This window comes from Paroedura picta, chromosome 1, assembly GCF_049243985.1.
Source record: "Paroedura picta isolate Pp20150507F chromosome 1, Ppicta_v3.0, whole genome shotgun sequence".
In the NCBI taxonomy this organism is placed as follows: Eukaryota; Metazoa; Chordata; class Lepidosauria; order Squamata; family Gekkonidae; genus Paroedura; species Paroedura picta.
In genome coordinates, this window is record NC_135369.1 from 11,573,409 (window position 1) to 11,598,220 (window position 24,812).

At 52.7% G+C, this 24,812-nt stretch overlaps 1 protein-coding gene across 14 annotated transcripts in view; it reads right to left on the reverse strand.

Annotated features, from left to right (window-relative positions):
- Nucleotides 1–24,812, reverse strand: part of TPM3 (tropomyosin 3) — an 89,621-nt gene that overhangs the window by 29,939 nt on the left and 34,870 nt on the right. For all 14 annotated transcript variants that reach the window (XM_077321499.1, XM_077321481.1, XM_077321471.1 and 11 more), the window contains 2 exons: nt 4,925–5,058; nt 710–827 (listed from right to left, as the gene is read on the reverse strand). In XM_077321499.1, coding sequence (XP_077177614.1) covers nt 710–827; nt 4,925–5,058 — 252 coding nt within the window. The remainder of the gene's footprint in view (nt 1–709; nt 828–4,924; nt 5,059–24,812) is intronic.

Genomic DNA, 24,812 nt, shown 5'->3' on the forward strand with positions numbered 1-24,812 from the left:
AAAATCCTGAATAAAGAAAGCTCTGTGGTAGAGAACCTCTGATAGGCTACACCTGGTCATGTGACATGCTTGCCTTAAAGGAGAAGCCCCTAACTTCTCTCAACTTCTGTTGGTCCTGGATTTTTCCTCCCTCCTCTGCCTTTTTCGATCCTCTCCCCCTCCCCTCCAAGAAAAGAAAGAGGCTCCCTGCCTGGCTCCTCTCCCCCTCCCCCTCCCCTTCAAGAAAATAAAGAAAGAGGCTTGGCTCCCCCCCCTTCTGAACTACCCTAACCATGTGCAGAAGACTTTCCTGTTTCAATGGGGAGGGGGGGGAAGGAAGACCCGAGTTCAAAGCGATCTGAATTCAACAGGATTGACAATGGAATAAAGAAAGTAAGTGCAGACTCTGCCCAGGACTCAAAGCTCTGAGCACACCTTTTCCTCAATAGTCCTGGCCAGTGTATAAAGTCGGGAGCACTGCTATAGCTGCCAGGAGCACCACCAATCTGCCCTATCCAGCTGCCCTCCCACACTAATAGCAAGGAGTGAGAAGGTGCCAGGGGAGGTCAGCTGGCCCCACCAGAAGTCCCGGGCCCTGGGAGCTGCCCCCACCCCCACCCAGAGCACGTGGGCAACTCAAACTGCACAACTCAAGCTGCCAAACTCAAGAGGCGTGTGCAGGGTCCTGCATCTGCCAAGACAGGATGCTGACAGGGCTGGGGATGCTCACCTCCTCGTACTTCCTGTCGGCCTCCTCAGCAATGTGCTTGGCCTCCTTCAGCTGGATCTCCTGCAGTTCCATCTTCTCCTCATCCTTCAGGGCTCTGTTCTCAATGACCTTCATGCCCCTGCAGAGAACGAGTGGAGACTGTTGAATGCCTGCCCTGGCGAGGGATGCCGTCCCAGGCTGGGCTCAAGTGACCCGGTCTATTGGTTCATACTGCAAACCCTGGATGTGTTCAGAGCATCCTGGAGACATCTGCTGGGCTGCAACCCTGGTATCTTGCTGTCTGCTCATTCTAATCTATTATTACAAGAGGGGAGTAGTTAAGAGCGGCAGCTAGCTGAGTGACCTTGGGCCAGCCCAGTTCTCTCAGAGCTGTTCTCACAGAGCAATTCTATCTGAACTCTCTCAGCCCCACCGAGCTCACAGGGTGTCTGTTGGGGGGAGAGGAAGGGAAAAGTGTTTGTAAGCCGCTTCAGTAATGAAAAGTTTCAGGTAGTGAAAAGCAGGGCATAAAAACCAACGCTATTTCTTTTTTAAAATTTTAGGTGGCGTTCATGCAAATGGCTTCACAGCAACTTATAACACTTTAAAAAAAGGTCAACGTCCAGTTCAGATATAAAGGTATTTCACTGTTTAAATGTGCACCATAACACTATCCAACTAGCTGAAACATCCGGCTAACCCCCAAAAGTCCAACCTGAATGCAATCTGGCCTCGCAGGCCCTGCAGAAACTAAGTAATTCCCACAAGGCAAGATGTCACGGGGGCAGGGGGCCATCACCGAGAAAGCCCTTCTCCTGGTAACATCTAACTGAACCCTCCAGGGGCTGGGCACCAGCTACAGGTCCCACCTCTAAGGAGGTGTGGGGGATAGCAATGGAAGAGGAGGTCCCCATAAATATTTATTTATTTACTAGGGACAAAGCCTGTTGCATTCATGAATAGATTAGGGGGTGGGGGTGCTAGATTAGGGGGTGGGACAGCCTCCCCGTCCCTCCACGACCTGGAAAGGCTGCAGGCAGCTGTTAGGGAATTCACCCGCAGGGGCAGCTCTCACGTGGCAGGAATCTGCAGCCTCCGAGCCTCAGAGGGAAGTGGAAGGAGGAGGGGGTTGCCAGGAGTGGGGGACAGAAGGCGATTGGCCGGCTGCTGGACAGACAGGCAAGCCGGTTGGAGGAGGAGGCACTCATGGGTGGGACAGCCGTCCTGAGTGGGTGTTAAGCGCTGAGCGGCACTTAAGCCACAAGACCAGCTCCTCCTCCAAGGCCTTACCCAAAATGTTAAGCGGAACAGATAATTATACTTATTTTCCGCCCCATCACCTGAGACTCAGGGTGGATTACATCATAATAAAATGCATAGATAAAATAATACATGGATGAAATACGGAGAAGTCCTAATTTAAATACAATTAAGTGAAATCTAATACACCGTTCCGGTGTCAGCTGACTAGATCTTCTACTTGCTGGAAAAGGGAGGGGAGAGGAGGTGGGAGGACCCCAGCTGACGTATGCATTGGGGCTATGTTTCATTTCAGGCTCAACCGTAAGCCTGGTGGGCAGCTCTGTTTTACAAGCCCTGCGGAACTGTTCAAGTCCCTGGTTGAGACCAATGTAATCTCTTTGGGGTCGGGGATCTTTGTGCAGGGAGAGGGTCCCACAGGTATCTCAAGTCACATATAGACATGGAAAGAGAGAAGGCAGTTCAAAGGAAGCTCAGAGTGACCACAGTGCGTAAGAAGAGTCCTGCTGGACCAGTGGTCCAGCCAGTCCCTCTGGGGGGCCAACAACAGGGCAGAAAGGCCCTCATCAAAATCTAAGAAGAGGCCAGCTGGGTTAGACAAGGGGTCCCTCCAGTCCAGCCTCCTGCCTCACACAGAAGCCAGCCAGTCCCTCTGTAGGGCCAGCAACAGGGCAGGGAGGCCGAGGCCTTTCCCCCATAAGGACACAGGAGAGCCCTGCTGGGTCAGACCAGGGAGGGTCCCTCCAGTCCAGCCTCCTGCCTCACCCAGGGGCCAGCCAGTCCCTCTGCAGGGCCAGCAACAGGGCAGGGAGGCCGAGATCTTCCCCTCATAAGGACACAGGAGAGCCCTGCTGGGTCAGACCAGGGAGGGTCCCTCCAAGTCCAGCCTCCTGCCTCACACACTGGCCAACCAGGTCCTCTGCAGGGCCAGCCACAGGGCAGGGAGGCCGAGGCCTTCCCCTCATAAGGACACAGGAGAGCCCTGCTGGGTCAGACCAGGGAGGGTCCCTCCAGTCCAGCCTCCTGCCTCACCCAGGGGCCAGCCAGTCCCTCTGCAGGGCCAGCAACAGGGCAGGGAGGCCGAGGCCTTCCCCTCATAAGGACACAGGAGAGCCCTGCTGGGTCAGACCAGGGAGGTCCCTCCAGTCCAGCCTCCTGCCTCACACAGGGGCCAGCCAGTCCCCCTGGAGACGCAATACTCAGCACGGGTTTCACAAAAACAACTTATGTCAGAGCAACCTTACCTCTTTTTTCAAGAAAGTTACTACCTTGCTGGATCAGGGGAATGCTGTGGACATTCCTCGGGAGGGCCCAGCAGGGCAATGAGGCCAAGGCCTTCCCCTCATAAGAACACAGGAGAGCCCTGCTGGGTCAGATCAGGGAGGGTCCCTCCAGTCCAGCCTCCTGCCTCACACGGGGGCCAGCCAGTCCCTCTGCAGGGCCAGCAACAGGGCAGGGAGGCCGAGGCCTTCCCCCATAAGGACACAGGAGAGCCCTGCTGGGTCAGACCAGGGAGAGTCCCTCCAGTCCAGCTTCCTGCCTCACACGGGGGCCAGCCAGTCCCTCTGCAGGGCCAGCCACAGGGCAGGGAGGCCGAGGCCTTCCCCTCATAAGGACACAGGAGAGCCCTGCTGGGTCAGACCAGGGAGGGTCCCTCCAGTCCAGCCTCCTGCCTCACCCAGGGGCCAGCCAGTCCCTATGCAGGGCCAGCCACAGGGCAGGGAGGCCGAGGCCTTCCCCTCATAAGGACACAGGAGAGCCCTGCTGGGTCAGACCAGGGAGGGTCCCTCCAGTCCAGCCTCCTGCCTCACACAGGGGCCAGCCAGTCCCACTGCAGGGCCAGCAACAGGGCAGGGAGGCCGAGGCCTTCCCCTCATAAGGACACAGGAGAGCCCTGCTGGGTCAGACCAGGGAGGGTCCCTCCAGTCCAGCCTCCTGCTTCACCCAGGGGCCAGCCAGTCCCTCTGCAGGGCCAGCCATAGGGCAGGGAGGCCGAGGCCTTCCCCTCATAAGGACACAGGAGAGCCCTGCTGGGTCAGACCAGGGAGGGTCCCTCCAGTCCAGCCTCCTGCCTCACCCAGGGGCCAGCCAGTCCCTCTGCAGGGCCAGCAACAGGGCAGGGAGGCCGAGGCCTTCCCCTCATAAGGACACAGGAGAGCCCTGCTGGGTCAGACCAGGGAGGGTCCCTCCAGTCCAGCCTCCTGCCTCACCCAGGGGCCAGCAACAGGGCAGGGAGGCCGAGGCCTTCCGCTGTTTTTGCCACCTGGCTCTAAGACTGAAGGCCCCAGAATGTGGAGGTTCTCCTCAGTCACCCCCAGTGCCTCTCCCCAGCCCCAAATCAAGCGTTGTCATTTCAAACACAACTGAATGTTCAGTACCACATTGTCCTACAGCCTCATAACAACTTAAAGGGCTCTGAGAAGCCTGCCTGTAACTTTCAAAAGGCAGCACACCAAGCCAAACTCCTTCTAGCGTTTACGGGAAGCAGGGGCAACGCTTCAGTGCTCCAAGAGGTGTGCCATTCCTCTGAGACTAGCAGAAGTGCAGATGCAAAACTAGGCTTTCGGTAAACCCTTGTTCAGGATACAGGATATAGATTTCTTAAGGGCCGGATATACACCATCCTTGAATGCTGCAGCCTAACTAGTAAAAATTATTATTTCGGCTCTGTTGCTTCACAGGAGGGTTTAAATGAGGTAATTAAACGAATTCCCGTGTACAGAAAGCTAGCAGATCAGGAAAGGCGGACCAAAACCCCGGCACGCAGAAAGCTAGCATGTCAGGAAAAGTGAGCCAAACCCCTTCTTTCCAACGGGTCGATATTCTGCATGCAAGGATTCTTTTTTAATTGCATGGAGGAGACTGCCATTATGTGAAGCACTACCTGGAGGGCGGCACGGCGTAGCAAGCAATTTATCGTCCCCATTAAAAACCAGCCGTGAGCAGCTCCGTCACCCACACCTGCCCTGCCGTTACCTCTCGCTCTCATCGGCAGCTTTCTCAGCTTCCTCCAGCTTCTGCAAGGCCGTCGCAAGGCGCTCTTGAGCCCGGTCCAGCTCTTCCTCTACCAGTTGGATGCGGCGGTTCAGGGATGCCACTTCGGCTTCAGCCTGGGATAGGAGAAGAGAGGAGAAGATAACCTGTCATACTGGCTAGGAAACAGCGTCCTTTTTTATGTTCCCGGTTGAAAAATAAAGCCAAAAACAAAGACACCAGAATGTTAAGACGTTTTGGGAAGGATGCAGGATGCCACCGTTGCATTTTACAGAGGCATGGCACCTTTATATTGCGTTAATGTAAAGGGGAGAGGAAAGGGAAGGCGATTGTAAACTGCTTTGAGCCTCCTTCGGGTAGGGAAAAGTGGCATATAAGAACCAACTCTTCTTTTTCTTAAACCAGATATGAGTGCCACAGGAGGTAATTTGGAGTTACAGCCGAGATTCACAGGCTGGTTTGAAAGTGGTTGGCTGGAGACCTGAGGAGCCAAGCCCAGGAAATGAGCAAATTAAATACATCCCTGCATACAGAAAGCTAGCATGTCAGGAAACTGGTTTGCTGGAAAGCCGAGAAACATAAACTTCCGGTTTGTAATGGCGCAAGCTCAGTTGGATGGAATTTTGTAACAAAGTTGCCTGCTTATCTTCACCACGTGAAACGCATTGTTCGCTGTGGTTTACTTATTTCACTGGCATCTTTCCCTACTCCCCCCCTCCAATAAAGTTAGTCCTGCCATCTCTGAAGCACACTGATTCTTCAGAGGTTTTGAAGCAGAGACCGGATGGCCGTCTGACAGCAACCCCATTCCTGTGGGTTCAGCCAGACCGGGGGGGGGGGGGGGGCAGTGCAGTGTTTAAGTGCCTCTCCCTATTTATTATTTTATTTATCAGTTTAGAAATTTATACACCACTCCTTACAGCAATATAGTTTCAGGGCGGTTCACAAATTGCTAAGAAACATAATAAACAAATACATATTCATACGTCATAAATATAACAAACATAAAATTAATTTAAAATAGGTTTTTAAAAAAGACAATTATCGCTGTTGCATCAGCAGAAGCAGTAAGTAAAGCAAGCTAGTGGCCAGCTAGATGTTGGAATTGGAAGGGTCGGGGGGAAGGAGGCTGAGATTTAGACATAGTGCTGTTGATTGCCATCCAACCACAACCATAAGCCTGGCGGAAGAGCTCCGTCTTACAGGCCCTGCGGAACTCAAGAGACTTCCAACGGGACCCTGACCTCCCCTGACTCTGGATGAAGTAAGGTAATGCTGACCACCACTTGGGGGTCAGGAAGGGATTTTCCTCCGGGTCTGATTGGCCCAGCGATCCTGGAGGCTTTTTGCCTTCCTCAGAACACAGAGTTCAGGGGTGGGGGTGGAGTAGCTCTGAATTTCCTGCACTGACCAGGGAGTTGGACTAGATGACCCCTGAGGATCCCTTCCTGCTCTACATTTCTAAATTAAAAGCCTTCTTGCCAAAGCAGAGGGGCTCCGGCAGTTAGGACAGCTTGCCTGGTTATAGAGAAGGCCTTAAATTTAACAGGATATTTCCAGATGGGCTGCTGTTCTGGAGGGTCACCGTCTGATCTGGCCTGACCCTTTGAGGCTAGGCAATAGGATCAGGTTTCCTCATGAAACTCGGGTTTCTGACGGCCCCGGAAGGGTTTCCTGGATGGGTGGGAATTAATTAATTTATATAAGTCCATCTAAGTCCAGCCCCCTGCTCACTGCAGGATCAGCCCAAAGCATCCAGGATCAGGATCTGTCCAGCCGCTGCTTGAAGACTGCCAGAGAGGGGGAGCTCACCACCTCCTTAGGCAGCTGATTAGCAGTATAAATTGCTGAGTCCAGCTGCTCCAAGTACAGGATCTGAACTACCCGAGCGCAGATTTTAAATGCAGGGCCCGACCGGGGTCAGCCAGGAGACTCAGAGGCGGAAACGGCAGGAGAAGTCGCAGGCAGCAATGAAATGAGACAGAACACTGCTAGGAGCTGATGCACCAGCTGCTTTCTAAAGCCCCTCCCAGGCCTTCGGCAGCCTGGAACCGGCTTCCTAGTCTGGTTGGACTCCTTTTGCCAGCTGCCTGAAAAGCAGTTTCAGGTACAGCTGGGATAGAAGTATTAGTGCTCCCCTTCCCGTTTCTGAATTAGACCTGGAGGGAGTAGCTGATGGCCCTTAGCAGCTACATGCACAACAGAGCTCTTTTGGGGATACAGGCAAAGAGGCGGTCTCTCAGACACACTGGGCCCAGGCTGCGCATGGCCTTGAAGGAGATTACCAAAACCTTAAGCCTGATGATCCGGAATTCAACTGGGAGCCAGTGAAGGGCAGGATAGATGTGGAACCTCCACAGAGCAATTGTGAGGATCCAGGCCGTGGCTTTCTGGACCAGTTGCAGTTTCCGGATCAAGGTTAAGGGAAGGCCTGTGTAGAGCGAGTTGCAGAAGTCCAGTCTAGAGGTGACTGTCACGTGGGTCACTGTGGCTAGAGGTTCTGGGGCCAAGTAGGGGACTTAAAAAATCACACTCTCCTGGCAGGTCCTCATCCAAATTCCTCCTCAAAGCTTCCAAGGAAGGAGACTCCACCACCCTCCGCGGCAGCCTATTCGATCTACAAAGAGCCCTAATGCTTCCTAATATTGAAGTGGAACCTCTTTTTCCACCATTTGAACCCATTCATCCAAGTCCTTGTCTCCAGAGCTCCAGGAAACAAGTTGGCCCCCTCTTCGACATACCTGCCTTTTACATAGTCAAATACCGCCATCCTATCACCTCCTGGTCCTCTTCTTCTCCAAGCTACACGTGCCTCTCAATTTCTAATAAGACCTGGGTTCCAACCCCTCAACCATCCTAGTCAGCAAACGCTGGCAGGGGCTCGTGGGAATTGTAGTTCATGAACATCTGGAGGACCACAGGTTGACTACCCCTGATCCTAGTCACCCTTCCAACATGTCCATCTCTTTCTTGACCCGTGGCATCCAGAAGTGGACACAAAACTCCAAACGACGTCTAAGCAATGCGGAATTGAGTGGGATTATAACTCCCCTTGCTCTACCTCTTGTTGTTATGTGCGAAGTCGTGTCCGACCCATCGCGACCCCATGGACAATGATCCTCCAGGCCTTCCTGTCCTCTACCATTCCCCGGAGTCCATTTAAGTTTGCACCTACTGCTTCAGTGACTCCATCCAGCCACCTCATTCTCTGTCGTCCCCTTCTTCTTTTGCCCTCGATCGCTTCCAGCATTAGGCTCTTCTCCAGGGAGTCCTTCCTTCTCATGAGGTGGCCAAAGTATTTGAGTTTCATCTTCAGGATCTGGCCTTCTAAAGAGCAGTCAGGGTTGATCTCCTCTAGGACTGACCGGTTTGTTCGCCTTGCAGTCCAAGGGACTCGCAAGAGTCTTCTCCAGCACCAGAGTCCAAAAGCCTCAATTCTTTGACGTTCGGCCTTCCTTATGGTCCAACTTTCGCAGCCATACATTGCAACTGGGAATACCATAGCCTTGACTAAACGCACTTTTGTTGGCAGGGTGATGTCTCTGCTTTTTAGGATGCTGTCTAGATTTGCCATAGCTTTCCTCCCCAGGAGCAAGCGTCTTTTAATTTCTTTGCTGCAGTCCCCATCTGCAGTGATCTTGGAGCCCAGGAAAATAAAATCTGTCACTATCTCCATTTCTTCCCCATCTATTTGCCAGGAATTGAGAGGGCCGGATGCCATGATCTTTGTTTTCTTGATGTTGAGTTTCAAGCCAACTTTTTCACTCTCCTCCTTCACCCGCATCAACAGGCTCTTTAGTTCCTCTTCACTTTCTGCCATTAGAGTGGTATCATCTGCATATCTGAGGTTGTTGATATTTCTCCCTGCAATCTTGATCCCAATTTGTGACTCCTCTAATCCAGCATTTCTCATGATGTGCTCTGCATACAAGTTAAATAGGCAAGGCGACAGTATACAGCCTTGCCGAACTCCTTTCTCAATTTTGAACCAGTCAGTGATTCCATGTTCAGTTCTCACTGTTGCTTCTTGACCTGCATATAAATTTCTCAAGAGACAAATAAGATGCTCTGGTATTCCCATCTCTTTAAGAACTTGCCACAATTGGTTGTGCTCCACACAATCAAAGGCTTTAGCATAGTCAATGAAGCAGAAGTAGACGTTCTTCTGGTACTCCCTAGCTTTCTCCATGATCCAGCGTATGTTGGCAATTTGATCTCTAGTTCCTCTGCCTCTTTGAAATCCTGCCTGTACTTCTGGAAGTTCTCGGTCCACATATTGCTGGAGCCTAGCTTGTAGGATTTTGAGCATAACTTTGCTAGCATGAGAAATTAGTGCAATGGTGCGGTAGTTTGAACATTCTTTGGCATTGCCCTTCTTTGGGATTGGAATTGCTCTACCTCAGGCGTGGCCAAACTGTGTCCACAAACTACAATTACCACAAGTCCCTGCCAGTATAATGCAGCCAGGGGATTCTGGGAATTGGAGTCCGTGGACATCCGGAACGCCACAGTCTGGCCGCCCTTGATCTAGATTCCATGTTTCTAGCCATGCAGCCTAATAGCTCATTCGCCTTCTTGGCTGCCGTGCCGCACTGTAGGCTCACGTTCAACTTCTTGTCCACCAGGACTACCAAGTCCCTTTCACAGGCGCTACTATCAAGCCAGGAATCCCCCATCTTATATTCATGGACGGCATTGTTATTGATGAGGACGTTAGCCGTTCAGTCGAGTCCAACTCCGGGCAAATCTCAACTGTCGCCCCAATTTCCGACCCTGCACCTTTTCACTTTTCTGTTGTGCAATGCTCTGGCCAGGGTCCGTTTTGATTGTATCGAACGGCCGCATTCTTTGTCGGCCAGGTTTCTTTTGTTCCACTGACCAGTCCTAGCATAACTGCCGTCTCCGTGGAGTGGGATCACACGATATCATGACTTTGCCTGTCAGCAATACATCAGGCTTACTTTTATTACCCAAATGTAATACTTGACATTTCTATTAAAACAATTTGTTGTCCTATATTACAATCCAACTGAGCCTCTTGTGGTGCAGAGTGGTAAGGCAACCGTCTGAAAGCTCTGCCCATGAGGCTGGGAGCTCGATCCCAGCAGCCGGCTCAAGGTTGACTCGGCCTTCCATCCTTCCGAGGTCGGTAAAATGAGGACCCAGCTTGCTGGGGGGTAAAGGGTAATGACTGGGGAAGGCACTGGCAAACCACCCCGTATTGAGTCTGCCATGAAAACGCTGGAGGGCGTCACCCCAAGGGTCAGACATGACTCAGTGCTTGCACAGGGGATACCTTTACCTTTACCTTTGCATCGGGAGCACCACAGTTTGGCCACTCCTGCTCTGTTGCCTCATCCTCAATGAATTGACTGATGTGGCTGCATCTGAAAAGCTGGCAGAGAGTCCCTTGCAGAAAGATGGCTGCTATTCGAGCCACAGGGCCCCATGAAGAGGTGGCCACGACAGCCTTCTGGAGTGATCAACGGCCAAGGCAAGACCCTGGACATCTGGGCTTCCTGCCACCTCTGGAGGCTGTTTCTTCCCCAGCCATTGGGACTTCCCGCATTCCTTTGAATCGCAGCTGAGGTCCGAGAAATGCAAATGGGACGGGGCTTTTTCTCTCGGGGACGGGAAAGAAGAGGAAGGACGGGAAGGGCGGGGAAAAGGGGGCTGGCTGGTTGAGAGAAAATTCCACTTCCCTCCAGCTCTGGCTCCCAAGGGAACTCCTGCTCTGAGAGTAGATGTGGGGAGGGAAGAGGAGGAAAGCTTATGGGAAAAGCTTATGGGTCTTTTAGGAAGCTGCCCCCCATTCTTTCAAGCTTGAACTGTCCTGATCAGCCAAATCCTGGCACCGACCGGCCGCTCCTTCCCTTGTGCAGCAGAAAAAGAGAGTCAGCAAAAGCCACATCATAAGGGGGAAGGAATGTGACTGCCAGCCGTGCCCTAAGGCCACTGCCAACAGAGAGCGACCGCCTAAGGAAAAGGGAGTCTGCTTGGCTCCGGTTGGGCACCAATGCCCAGAGGGAGCCTGCTACGTCCTCCGTCACACACAGCCTCTGTTGCAGCCGAGCAAGACAAAAGAAAGGCAAGGAGAAATTAGCAGAGAGGTCTCCGTCTGCCTGGCTCACAAAGACTCGTGGCTGCAAGAAACCGTGGGTTCAGCTCTCACTTTTGGTATCTAGCTAAACCAGGGGTAGTCAACCTGTGGACCTCCAGATGTCCATGGACTACAATTCCCATGAGCCCCTGCCAGCAATCGCATATAAGAACCAACTCTTCTTCTAGTAAAGTTCCGGACACTCTCTTCCAACTTGTACCAGATTATCCAGTCTGGAACCAACAAGTGGTACTTCAGGATCATTTGTCTGCTTTAAATTTCAGGTGCAGATCTAAGTTCTGCATTGTAAGATCCACGCCAGGTGAAAGGGATCTCCCAAAGCTTGTTAAAACAGCTGATGCACTTGGGAATAAGCTGAGAGTAAACAGTCGTTGCTTGTCAATTCAGAAGGGACAAATTTCGTCGCGTATGGAACAGAATAATGTCGCTTTTCAGTACTTAGTTGTGTCTCTCTTCATTGATATGATTTGTTACGCCAATAAAGGAGTCTTGAGTCATTTAGGCCAAAAGCCCCTTTAGCCTAATTTGCAAACTTCGGATTCTGGGGTTCCGTCGTGCAGAAATAACCTCCTCTCACACCCCCAGGGACTTTGCAGGCTATTAAGGGCGTGACGCACACCGAACGGAGCCTGAATACCTGTGCGGCGCACACCTGCCTCATTAGGGCCTTTGGCGGAGAGTGCCAAGATCTCAGCTGCCGATCTGGTCATTGGCCTGGGCCAGCCCTCGTTGCACTTCACGGCATGAGCAAGCTGCATCTCCTCCGGCTGGGAACGGTGCCAAAGCAGCGGTCGCCTGCCAGCTTGGATACCTGGGGTACCGCTGCTATGTTTGTGGCGTTTTATTCAAGTGCTGGAACTCTAGCCGTCTGGCCGCAAGCATGCTCGTGCTTGCTAGGAGCGCTGACACGAGAAAAATGCTTATGATCGCCCCCCACCCTGCCCCCCATTTCCTGGAGACCGAGGGAGGGGGGAGAGGAGATGCGTCCTGTTCAACCGCAAGAATCCAGGGCTTGAGAGACGTAATTCCAGCAGGGAACTAAATGTTGAAATTGGTTTGGAAGCTCCAAAGAGGGACAGTTACGTTGGCGCAAGGCAATTCCCTGAAGTTTGGTCGCCATTGAGACAGGGCCCACACGCCCCTGTTCCCCGGGAAAAGGCAGGCTTACTCCACCAGGGTTTCAGGAAATCCTTGGGTTTCTTCATGGCCCTGGAAGAGTTTCCCAAATGGGTGGGAATTAATTTCATGTATTTTTTTAATGTGTTAAATATTTACTGGGTGATACCGCCATATAGGATCATGCCGACCTGCCGCCCCCTCCCAAAATGGCCGATGATAGGGGGTGGGGAGGGGAGGGGCTTCAGGTGGGCGTGTCCACAGCTCTGCATCCCAACCCTATTCTGCACGATCATGTCACTTCTGGGGTTTCTTGAAGCCTGAAGGATGTTTCAGGGGTTTCTCAGTGGTAAAACTGCTGCCCAAAAGAGACAGGTATCTAATTACTTGGAAACCATTCTGGACTTTTATGAAAACTCAGGGTTGAATGGAACAATACTGCAGAATCATAAAACTTCATAATAATCATAGAGGGTCTTGGGCATTGGTGCTCGGCAGATTTTGGTGGTTTGGGAAGACCATTTTAATCTGACTGTGCATGTTTTGTTTGTTGAATTTTGAGTGAAGATACATGGCAGGGGAAAGCTCCCAAAAGAAAGCCAGCTTCCCAGATTCCGAGACGGTTCCTGCTATGGGGAGTTGGCTCTTCCCAGCAAGGGGCAGACAAAGAACACAGGAAGAGAGAGGGGGTCTCGTGCAGGCAGGCGTGGGAAAGGGGACAGGACTTCCCTGAAGCCGAGCAAAGAAAAGGAGGAGGAGGAGGAGAGAAAGGGAGCCGGCAGTAACTCCTTATTCTCAAACTGCACAAAGGCCACAGGCCTCACCCGCGCCTTGTTTGCAAAGCTGGGGAGGGGAGCTGTTTGCCTTGGGGCAAGCTGTGCCCCTCCAGACGCCTCTCCCACTCTCCCCACCTCTCTGGCCCAGCTACGCGGAAACAGTAAGAGATAAGGAGATTGGGGTGGGGGGGCACACACCCCTGCCCGTGCCTCTTCTCCAAATCCCTGCAGGAGGGAGCTCTGGAGGCACGGAACACACCTTCTGCAGGGGCAGTGTGTACGGTAGTTAAGCAACCCCGCTGAGGATTTCGACATCGGACAGGCCGCTCCCCTGCTTCTTGAGCGGGCTGCGGCCCTGTGAAACCACCGACTCCTTTGTATCCCGGGTGGGACCCAGGGATCCTCTGACATTATAGCTCATCTCCAGGTGCCAGAGAAGAGTCCTCCTGAAGAAGGGGGCCAAGTGGAAGAGGGACTCGATGGCATTGCGCCCCACTGAGATCCCTCCCAGCTTGACCCACAAAATCTCCAGTTAGTAACCCTAGAGCAGGGGTAGTCAAACTGCGGCCCTCCAGAGGTCCATGGACTACAATTTCCAGGAGCCCCTGCCAGCATATATATATATATACATACATATATACATATATACATATATATATACATATATACATACATATATATATATATATATATATATATATATATTTAAATGTGTTGCACATTTATTTGGTGATATGACCATATATGGTCATGTCAACCCGCCCTCCCACATTGTCCAGTGATGGACCTGGAAGGGGTGGGGAGAAGAGGGCCCCCCCCCGGGTGGGCATATACATAGCTCTGCTTCCCAACCATATTCTGCACAACCGTACCATGTCTGGGGTTTCTCAAAGCCTTAAAAATGTTCCAGGGGTTTCTCAATCGTAAAAAGGTTGAGAAAGGCTGCCATGGAATTATACTCCACTGAAGTCCCTTCCGCCCCCAAAACCTCCAGGTATTTTCTAACCCAGACCTGGCAACCTAGAGGGTGGGTTTCCACAGAAGTATATTCCACTGAGGTCCTTCTCAGTCTCAAATCCTGCCTACCCCCAAAATCTCTAGGTATTTCCCACCACTATGAGCGTCCCCTGCTAGAGCACGTAGCTGGCTGGCCCAGGTTCAAACTGGAAGGACACATCCCCCCTTGTAAAGTGGCAATCCTTGATCTATACTGGGGGTCCAGCCAATGATATGGGAGCATTCAGATCTGTACTCGCCTATGGCGAACAGAGAAAGCCTCCAGGTAACCAGATTTGGGCCAGTCACACACCCTCAGCCTAGCCTACCTCACTGGGATGTTGTGAGGATAAAGCGGAGATAGCAAAAGTGGCTTTGGGTCCAGGAGGAACAGTGCAAATAAAAGTGATAAACTGGCTGCGCAGTTGCTCAAGCCCGTGAGACGGGCGGTCATCTCTCAGCCATGAAGGGCCAGAACGTGTGTATACTTCCTCAGCCAGCGACTTCAGGAGGGAGCCAGTGTTGAAAGAGCCACTCTGCGGCCTCCCCAAGCTGCTGGGCGCGCTGCAATAAGCCCAGGAGAATTACTTCCTGAGCCCTTTTCAGTGGCTACAAACCTCGGTGGTTCTCAACAACCAACACCACCAGCCTGGGAAGGAGGTGAAAAGCCAACCTGCTTTAGGATGCTTAGGGCTAATCTTGCGTTGAGCAGGGGGTTGGACTAGATGGCCTGTATGGCCCCTTCCAACTCTATGATTCTATCGACCACAAATGGGTGGCTTTTCTGTGCTCCCAAGAATTTTCAGAGCGCTGTGCTTGCTCACATGCGGAATCCTCCTCCCTCCTTCCTTTCAGATGGGTAGGCAAAGTAAAGAACCGGTTTTACAGGCCAGCAGCAGAACAGAATCAGGGAAGTGCCTGGCGCCCTGGGAAGGCTGGCGGCAGGATGCATCTGGCACCCCCAAGGAAGAAGGGAAGGGCAGAATGGAGAGCGGGCACAGGGATTTCCACTTTGTCCCTCAAGTTGGAGAGCTGGCAATTTGAGGCCCGAGCCCATGGGTGGCCAAACTGCAACTCTCCAGATGTCCAAGTCTACAATTACTATGAACTTTTGCCAATAGGCCATGCCAGCAGGGGATCATGGTAACTGGAGTCCACAGGCACCCGGAGAGCCGTATTTTGGCCACCCCTCCAACAAATACCTTTTCAAAAGCAAGCTGCTTGAAAGGAATTGGACAGGTGGTGCCCCCTCATCACTCTTTGGTCACACATTTGGGACGCTTAACATTTATACCCCCTTTGTCCCTTTAAGAGTCCTGATAAACCCACTGCTCTGTCCTTCCTCTTATTAACTCATTCTTGCAAAAAGTACCACACAGTCCTTCGGTTAGCTTTGAAACTCTGAAGCCGGTCACCGCCTTGTTTCTGGTTAACTCGGTTTGCTTTCATGGTTAGGCGGGCCTATCAAAGCAAGCTCAGAGGGTGGTGAGATCTGCGTAACTGCTGACTGGACAGCATCCCTGTCAGTTCAGCCATTTCATTTGTTTTTTTCTCCAACCTTTACAAATTCCTAAGGTCTACCTCAAAGGACCCCAACATGGCATGGCAGTATACACGTTAAATAAACAATAAACACCTACATGTCTGAACAAAGCAGGATTAGTAACTAAGGGACTCCACTCTTGAGAGGTGTACAAGACAGCTTTGAGTGGCTCTAGGAAGTGGTAAGGCAGCAGACATGCAGTCTGAAGCTCTGCCCATGAGGCTGGGAGTTCAATCCCAGCAGCTGGCTCAGGGTTGACTCAGCCTTCCATCCTTCTGAGGTCGGTAAAATGAGTACCCAGCTTGCTTGCTGGGGGGTAAACGGTAATGACTGGGGAAGGCACTGGCAAACCACCCCGTATTGAGTCTGCCATGAAAACGCTAGAGGGCGTCACCCCAAGGGTCAGGCATGACTCTGTGCTTGCACAGGGGATACCTTTACCTTTATAGGAACCACAGGGTCACAATTTGCTCAGTGCTATTTCTAGTCTCCCACCCCCCCCCCCCAAATACAAATGTGTGCAACTTTGTCAATAAATGTATCACTAGGCTTATCTGCTGTGCCATTCCTTCCTCACCAGGGACTTGCGTGTTCTAATTAATGCCAGGGACTAACTGTGGGCTTTTCTTCTTCTTCTTGGATGCTTTAGGATGGTTAGGGCTGATCCTGCGTTGAGCAGGGGGTTGGACTTGATGGCCTGTATGGCCCCTTCCAACTCTATGATTCTATGATTCTGTGTTGAGCAGGGGGTTGGACTAGATGGCCTGTATGGCCCCTTCCAACTCTATGATTCTATTCTGAGGAAAGACTTTCCCACTTCTGTGCCCCATTAACCTCCAATCCTTCGGGGGAGACGATTTTACACCCAGCGCCACCTAATGCAATTTGGTCCGAAAACCTTTCTGGTCGCCATTTCAAGGAAGAGGGGAAACGGCCGACTTCGGGCTTTCACACGGCCACCTAAAATCACGACCCCTCCCCAATTAAACTGAACACCCGATCCAATGAACAGTCCTGAGGACCCATTCTGTGATTTGTGACAAACTTCACAGGCAGCAAGGGAAAAGCAATCCATGGCTGGGCGTGAGTGCTTCCTTTGTAACACACCGACGTGCCCTTCTCCAGGAAAAACCGGACTCCGCCCGGCAGCGGGGAGTTTCAACTCAGAAGGCCGACGCCCCCCACCCTCCCACCCCCAGCCCAAGACAAGGAGACTCCGCTTTGGTGCAAATAGCTTTGGGCTGAGGTCATGGAAGAGCTCCGGCTGATGCAGATGTTCTAACAGGGCTCCCACAGTCTGTCCGCCGGGATTCTGTGCCAGGCAGAGCCCGGCAGCTGGTTGGGTGCCGCTGTCTCCGAGAGAGGGCGAGCGGAGCGGGCGGGAGAGAGGGGTGCCTCTGCTTCTCCCGTGCATCACCCGCATTGGCTTCAGTTTCCCTTCACATCTGCTGCCCTACCTGGAGTTGGCAAGCCTCTCCTTGTCTTATATGCCCTGGTTTAACCCATTAATCCATTTCATTTTTTCATGGCTTTAAAGCAGTGGTTCTCATCCTTCCTAATGCCGCGACCCCCCTTTTGGTCGCCGAAAGGCGGTTGTGGCATTAGGCAGCCACAGCTGTGGCCCCTGGGGATAGGGTCGATTGACCCTTAAAGGGGTCACGACTCCCAGGTTGAGAAACGCTGCTTTAAAGTTTCCAGAGAATCTTTCCCCAAAGGTATGCTTGAATATTATGCAGACAAATCCTGCTGAAACGAACTGTCCAGCGGTCAGGGTGGGGTGGCGTTTCAATACTCTGTGGTTCCTAATACCCTTTTCCTCACTGGCAAAACTACCAAACTTCATATCCGTCCTTAAACCTGCTTAGAAAGCAGATCTTTCCTACCCCCCCAGCTAATTTTAACTTCACAACAGCTCTGTGAGGTAGTTTGGGCCAAAGTGTGTGGCCAGCTCAAGGTCGCCCAGCAAGCTACCAGCCCAAGGTTGCCCAGGAAGCTTCCATGGCAGTACGAGGATTCGAACCCAGGTCTCCCAAATGCCCCTGAGTAGGCATTAATACAGAAGGCGATTGGTAAGCCTCTTTGAGACTCCTTCTGGTAGTGGTCCCCAACCTTTTTATCATCGGGGACCAGTCAGCACTTGACAATTTTACTGAGGCCCGGGGGGGGGGGTAATCTTTTGCCGAGGGACGTCGCCGCCTGAGCCCCTGCTCCACTTGCTTTCCCACTGGCACCCCTGACTTCCCGCCGCCCTCTGGGGGGCTCTGCCAGCAGCAGCTGCACAGTGCCATGCCAAGGGGGAGCCCCAGCCATGGCGGCCGCTGGAGAGCACCAAAGGTGAACCGGCGGCAGAGTGGTAGGGCAGCCCCCGAGGCAGCAGGCGGGGAGGAGAACGAGGAGGAGCCGTGGCCCAGTATGACTGATCCACGGATCGGTACTGGTGCTGGTGCCGGATGGGGGGTTGGGGGTCCGATCACTGCCTTCTGGTCCAGAAAAGCGGCATCTAAAAACCAACTCCTACCAGGGGTGGCCAAAGGGTGGGTCTCCAGATGTCCATGGACTACAGTTCTGGCAGGGGCTTGTGGGAACTGTAGTCCAGGGACATCTGGAGACCCACCCTTTGGCCACCCCTGCTTTCTACCGATCTGAGCTGTTCGAACACGGGACTTTGACGCCGGGTGGAGAACACAAGCAGCCCTGTGGCTATTGCCCAATTCCCAGCACAACCGCACTGACACCGGCCCCTCCCGCCGTTAGCCGGAGATAGCGCCAGGATGAGGCACGAAGGAAGAAAGTTGCCCCCGGGGCTCTCTGCCTCCTGTTGCAACAGGCAAGCGTGGGCCACAAGTCAATGCAAACCCACAAGCCCTCGGGGAGGGGGAAAGTAAAGAGAGCAGCCTTCCCCAACCAGAAACCAGACTCCTCGTCAGTCTAATCGCAGGCCTCCAGCGCTGTGAACCAGATGCCCCCTGGGAGCCAGACTCTGCAGCAGCTGGCTCCATCAGAACACCAGAAGCAGGAGGAAGGACGATCACGATGTGGGTGATCGGGGAATCGAAGGAAGTGCCTGTGAATTACCCGCCGGAGACAAACGGTTCTGTCCCAAACGTGGCTCACAAGCCACCTCCTGAGCCGGCGCGGAAACCGATGAGTCACAGGATGTTCTCTCGGCCTGGCTGAAGCATCACGGAGGAAATCCCAGGCAGCCATGGGTTACTCTAGCACAATGGTTCTCAACCTGGGGATCTGGACCCCTTTGGGGGTTGAACGACCCTGTCACAGGGGTCGCGGCAGGGCTAGGAGTCTCAAAGCGGCTTACAGTCGCCTTCCCTTTCCTCTCCCCACAACAGACACCCTGTGAGGGAGGGGAGGCTGAGAGAGCCCTGAGATTACTGAAGAAGAAGAGTTGGTTCTTATATGCCGCTTTTCTCTACCCGAAGGAGTCTCAAAGCAGCTTACAGTCACCTTCCCTTTCCTCTCCCCACAACAGACACCCTGTGAGGGAGGGGAGGCTGAGAGAGCCCTGAGATTACTGAAGAAGAAGAAGAGTTGGTTCTTATATGCCGCTTTTCCCTACCCGAAGGAGGCTCAAAGCGGCTTAGTCGCCTTCCCTTTCCTCTCCCCACAACAGACCCCCTGTGAGGTGGGTGAGGCTGAGAGAGACCTGAGATTACTGCCGGGTCAGAACCTTATCAGGGCTGTGGCGAGCCCCAGATTACCCAGCTGGCTGCTGATGGAGAAAAAGCAGTGAATCAAACCCCGAAAACCCTAATACCCTATAAACTCTTGCTGATATCCAAGGGGTTACTGAACTCAAATCAACCCATATTACCTCAAAGGGCTGGTGCGAGGATACAATGGGAGAAGACGGAAATTATGCCCACATCTTTTTCGGTGGGGAGACAAGGTATGTATGCCTGAAGGCAAGGCTAGCTAAACAGACCCTCCATTCAGACCGGCGCTGAAGCCCCATTACCAGGAAGGCTGAAATAAAAGAGTGATTTCTCCAAGCTGGATCCCTCACTAAGCAGGAGGTTAGACTAGATGGCCTCTATGGCTCTTCTAGGTCTCTAGGGCGGGTGCTCTATTGCAGAGTTAGTCAACCTGTGGTCTCCAGATGTCCATGGACTACATTTCCCATGAGCCCCTGCCAGCAAACACTGGCAGGGGCTCACGAGAATTGTAGCCCATGGACATCTGGAGGACCACAGGTTGACTACCCCTGCTCTATTGGCTTCATGCTGCATTTAAGGCTTCCCAAGAGCAGATGGCCTGCCACCAGGCTGGACTTCTGCTCTGACAACACTCATGTAGCTGTGGTTCAGGGGAGTTGTGCGTAGCCCACAGATGCACCCCCCCCAATGCACTCTTCCAAAGATGACCCACCCCTGCAAGCATCTCCCTATGCAACTGGCCTGCTCTTACAGCGAGCCTGAAAGGGAATTTTTATCTTTTTTGGCGGGGGGGGGGGAGGAATGAAGGGGGAGGCGAGGGACAGATCGCCTCCCTCCTCCAGACTCCCTGTCTCCCTTGCTCAGACCCAAGAGAGCTTGCGATAAATCTTCCCTCTTGGCCAAAGGGTCTGCTAGACAGGCTCCTTCCACCCCCCCCCCCAGCTGAGCAGAGGCTGGCCTTTCTTATCCCATGGGGGGGGGAGGGGGAAGAGAAAGATGGAGTAGATATGTTCTCTACCGGGTTTAAGGGTTTTTGTGGTACAAGTGAGGCCTGGCGGCTGTGATGAAACCTTTCCTCCTTCTCGCTGTACTTGAAGAAAAAAAAAATAAAGGCAGGAACTGAGACCCGATAAAGACGGGAGGCCCCTGCAGCCCTCCCTGTGCAAATCGGGGGCGCGGAGGTCAAAAGCTTTTGGGGGGGGGAGAAAGACATGGGAATTAAAGCCTTGCCGCCTGCTAATCCCCTCCAAGCCGCTTGGCAATAGTTTGCTTTCCCTAAGCAGGGAATTGCTAATCGCCCTGCAGAAATAGGCTTTTCTGCCCACTTCCCAAAATAAGGGAAGATGAATGACATCATTGCGACTCCAGAAGGGCAACGCAAGCGACTCCCTGGCCAGGAGGAAGATGAGAACGTGTTTAAGCCCACCGGGTCTTCTGTGAGGCTTTCTAGCCCTTTCCCAAAAAACACTTCCAAACAATGTAAACGTGCAAAGCTCCATGAGAAGACGGGAGCCATCTTTGTCTAGGGCAGGGATGCTCTGCATTCCTGATGCTTGGGGGGGAGGCGACAGGGGGAGGGCTTCTGGAGTTCTGGCCCCACAGGTGGACCTTCGGATGACCCCTGGTCTTTGTCCTTTGCATTGGACCGGATGGGCCACTGTCCTGATCCACCCTGGTTTCCCTTACGTCCCTAGATTTACAGCACAGCCAGCAGGGAGTTCCGGTGCAGGACAGGCTGAGGGGAGAACCTAGGCCAGGACGGCTTCACCATCTCTGACATCTTTAGAGCTACAAAATGGACGCCTCGCTGCCCATCAGCAAGGCTGAACCAGCAAACCCAGGTTTGCCTGGTTAAAGCGTTTTCCAGGTGTGGCTCTTTCTTGTTGGCGTTGGGCCGGAGCAAAGCTGAACCACAACCGTGGGCACCCATTCACCTGGTATTTCAGGCTGGCATGTCAAGGTAGCATTCGGCTGTGATCAAACCAAGGCTGCCCCTAAACAGGTGGCCGCCGCCCCCACAGTGGTGTCATTTATTAGCAAAGGCAAAATCACAACTTTCTTACTGCTCCCTGCTCGCACCCCCACACAGAGTTTTGGATCACAGCGAATCTTCAAATCAGAGCGACCGCACCTGGAGTTCTGTGCGCAGTTCTGGAGGCCTCACTTCAAGGACGTAGATAAAATGGAAAGGGTACAGAGGAGAGCGACGAAGATGATCTGGGGCCAAGGGACCAAGCCCTATGAAGATAGGTTGAGGGACTTGGGAATGTTCAGCCTGGAGAAGAGGAGGTTGAGAGGGGACATGATAGCCCTCTTTAAGTATTTGAAAGGTTGTCACTTGGAGGAGGGCAGGAGGCTGTTTCTGCTGGCTGCAGAGGAAAGGACACGCAGTAATGGGTTTAAACTTCAAGTACAACGATATAGGCTAGATATCAGGAAAAAGTTTTTCCCAGTCAGAGTAGTTCAGCAGTGGAATAGGCTGCCCAAGGAGGGGGTGAGCTCCCCCTCACTGGCAGTCTTCAAGCAAAGGTTGGATACACACTTTTCTTGGATGCTTTAGGATGCTTAGGGCTGATCCTGCGTTGAGCAGGGGGTTGGACTAGATGGCCTGTATGGCCCCTTCCAACTCTATGGTTCTATGATTCTCCTCCCGGCCTCCTCCAGCTGCTCGCTTCTCCGGGCAGGATCAGTCGCACCACTGCCTCGAAATGCTGAACACTTGCTTCTGGGGAAATAGTCGACTGGGCGTCCCTTCCAACTAAATATGCCACAAGTGAAGACCTTACGGGCCGCAGTTTTATGACTTTCTTTTTATCCTGAAAGGCCTATAGCAACTCACTCACTTTTATGTACATTTTGGGTAAGCATCGTAAACTCCATATAGACATCCATCTAGGCACTGTTCCACTTACTGAAGGATGGGACGCAAACAGATTTTGTGCAATGGATCCTGCAAAATAGGGGCAGATATTTCCGTACCTTCTGCTCCCCCCACCAGAATGCGGATTTGGGAGGGGGGGGCTTCCATGAAATAGGGATGTGGGAACACCACCTACAGTGTCCCCATAAAGGCTGATTAAGATGCACAAGTGCTCACTGCTTCCAGAACGGTGCACCAACTTGTTTCTCTGAGTGGCATAAGCGGCAGCCCTGTTGACAGCTTGAGGTATTCTGCTGCCCTCATGACATTCCTGCTTCAAAACTCCTTGGCAGGGAACTGCATACGTCTTGTCTGCAGCGGTAGAAAAAAGCCCGAGACCAGCAGCACCTTCAAGACTCAAAAACTTTGTGACAACAGGCGAGCTTCGGGAGTCACTGCTCACTTCTTCAGATACTGCTGTATCAATAGTCCATCTGACACAGCATCCTGCCTCACACAGGGGTCAGCCGGTTGTTCTGGAGGTTCAACAACAGGGCATGGAGGCCGAGACCTTCCCGTTAAAAGAACCAGCATCCTGTCTCAGACAGCCTGTTCCTCTGCAGGGCCAGCAACAGGGCAGGGAGGCCGAGGCCTTCCCCTCATAAGGACACAGGAGAGCCCTGCTGGGTCAGACCAGGGAGGGTCCCTCCAGTCCAGCCTCCTGCCTCACCCAGGGGACAGCCAGTCCCTCTGCAGGGCCAGCCACAGGGCAGGGAGGCCGAGGCCTTCCCCTCATAAGGACAGAGGAGAGCCCTGCTGGGTCAGACCAGGGAGGGTCCCTCCAGTCCAGCCTCCTGCCTCACCCAGGGGCCAGCCAGTCCCTCTGCAGGGCCGGCAACAGGGCAGGGAGGCCGAGGCCTTCCTCTCATAAGGACACAGGAGAGCCCTGCTGGGTCAGACCAGGGAGGGTCCATCCAGTCCAGCATCCTGCCTCATATCTCCAAGGTTGCTTCCTGGCTCTGGGATTTGGAGATTTAGCACGGAGATATCATGGCCACTGACAGACCCATCCCCCATGAATCTATCCAATCCCTTTTCAAAGCAGAATCTAAAACCTGGTCTACCATTTTAAGGCTAGGGACAGAAAATTCCTTCCACTCACAGCCAACATACATTGGCCTTTCAGGAGTTTTCAAGGCAAGAGATGAAGAGACGTGGTTCCGTTGGCAGTCTTCAATCTGAGTACTAATCAGGGATGTGAGTGTCCTGCATAGTGCAAGGGGTTGGACTAGATGACCCATGAGGTCCCTTCCAACTCTATGATCCTATGATTCTAGGGCTGACCGTCCTCAACTTCCAAGACCTGATTGAGCTAGCGTGGGGCATCCCAGGACAGGGGCTTAGCTGACTCATTTTGATCATAGCAGAGAATCCTTTTGTGCCCTTTTTCTAAAAAAAGAGGTCCAATCCAGTTGGAAGTCAAGTGCAGATGACGCCACCATCCCAAAATGGGATGGCCCTCTTCTCAAACCAGAAGCAAGTCCCCAGCCTCATGAGTTTGAAGGTGGAAGAGCAATATGCGTTCTTCACAAGAGACTAACGGGGCCCCCAAACCACAGAGCATTTCCAGCAAGAGAGGAGCAAAGATGTCTTCCATTTCCTTCCTTGGTGGTCTCCCATCCAACCACGCTGAGCTCGGAAGATCCGGTGAGCCCAGGCTGATTTGGACTGCTTCAAGGTGACATCTCTTAAAACCGTTTTGGGTTTGGGGATCTCGGCTTCCAGCTCCATTTATTCTTTATTGCACAGCATGTGTGGTGTGCAAACTTAAATGGGCTCCGGGGAATGGTAGAGGACAGGAAGGCCTGGAGGATCATTGTCCATGGGGTCGCAATGGGTCAGACACGACTTCGCACCTAACAACAATAAGTGGCGTAGGCAGGAGATCCAAGGATGTTCCGGCAGCTGGGCAAGGGTCATTCAGAGGCAGTTTGCCATAGCCTGCCTCTGCATCATGACCCCTAGGGTCCTTGGAGGAAATGCCACCTTAATCCTCGGAGTTCTCCCATCCAAACTGTAGCCTTGTTTGGCTTCCAAGATCTGACAGGATCAAGGTTGCCTCGGCTATCCAGGCCCGAAGCTCTGACAAGCCTAGACTAAATTGGGCTACTTTAGGAGGCAGGCCTGCAAATGGAGGGGCCCCGCCAGGTGCACCCCCAGAAGACTCGGTGGCTAAAAGGGCAAATGGGGTTTTGGGCTGTATCAAATGGAGTATTGTGTCCAGATCACAGGAGGTGATGGTACCACTTTACTCTGCTCTGGTTTGGCCTCACTTGGAGTCTTGTGTTCAGTTTTGGGCACCCCAGTCGAAGAGGAATGTAGACCAACTGGAGCATGTCCAGAGGAGGGCAACAAAGATGGTGAGGCGTTTGGAGACCAAGACATATGAAGAAAGGTTGAGGGAGCTTGGTCTGGTTAGCCTAGAAAGGATACGACTGAGAGGGGATCTAATAACCATCTTCAAGTATTTAAAAGGGTGCCATATGGAGGATGGAGCAGAGTTGTTCTCTCTTGCTCCTGAGGGACAGACCAGAATGAATGGGATGAAATCAATGCAAAAGAAATTCCGTCTAAACCTCCGGAAGAAGTTCCTGGCAGTTATCGCTGTTCCTCAGTGGAACAGGCTTCCTCGGGAGGTGGTGGGTTCTCCATCTTTGGAGATTTTTCAACAGAAGCTGGATAGCCGTCTGACGGAAAGGCTGATTCTGTGAAGGTTCAAGGGGGTGG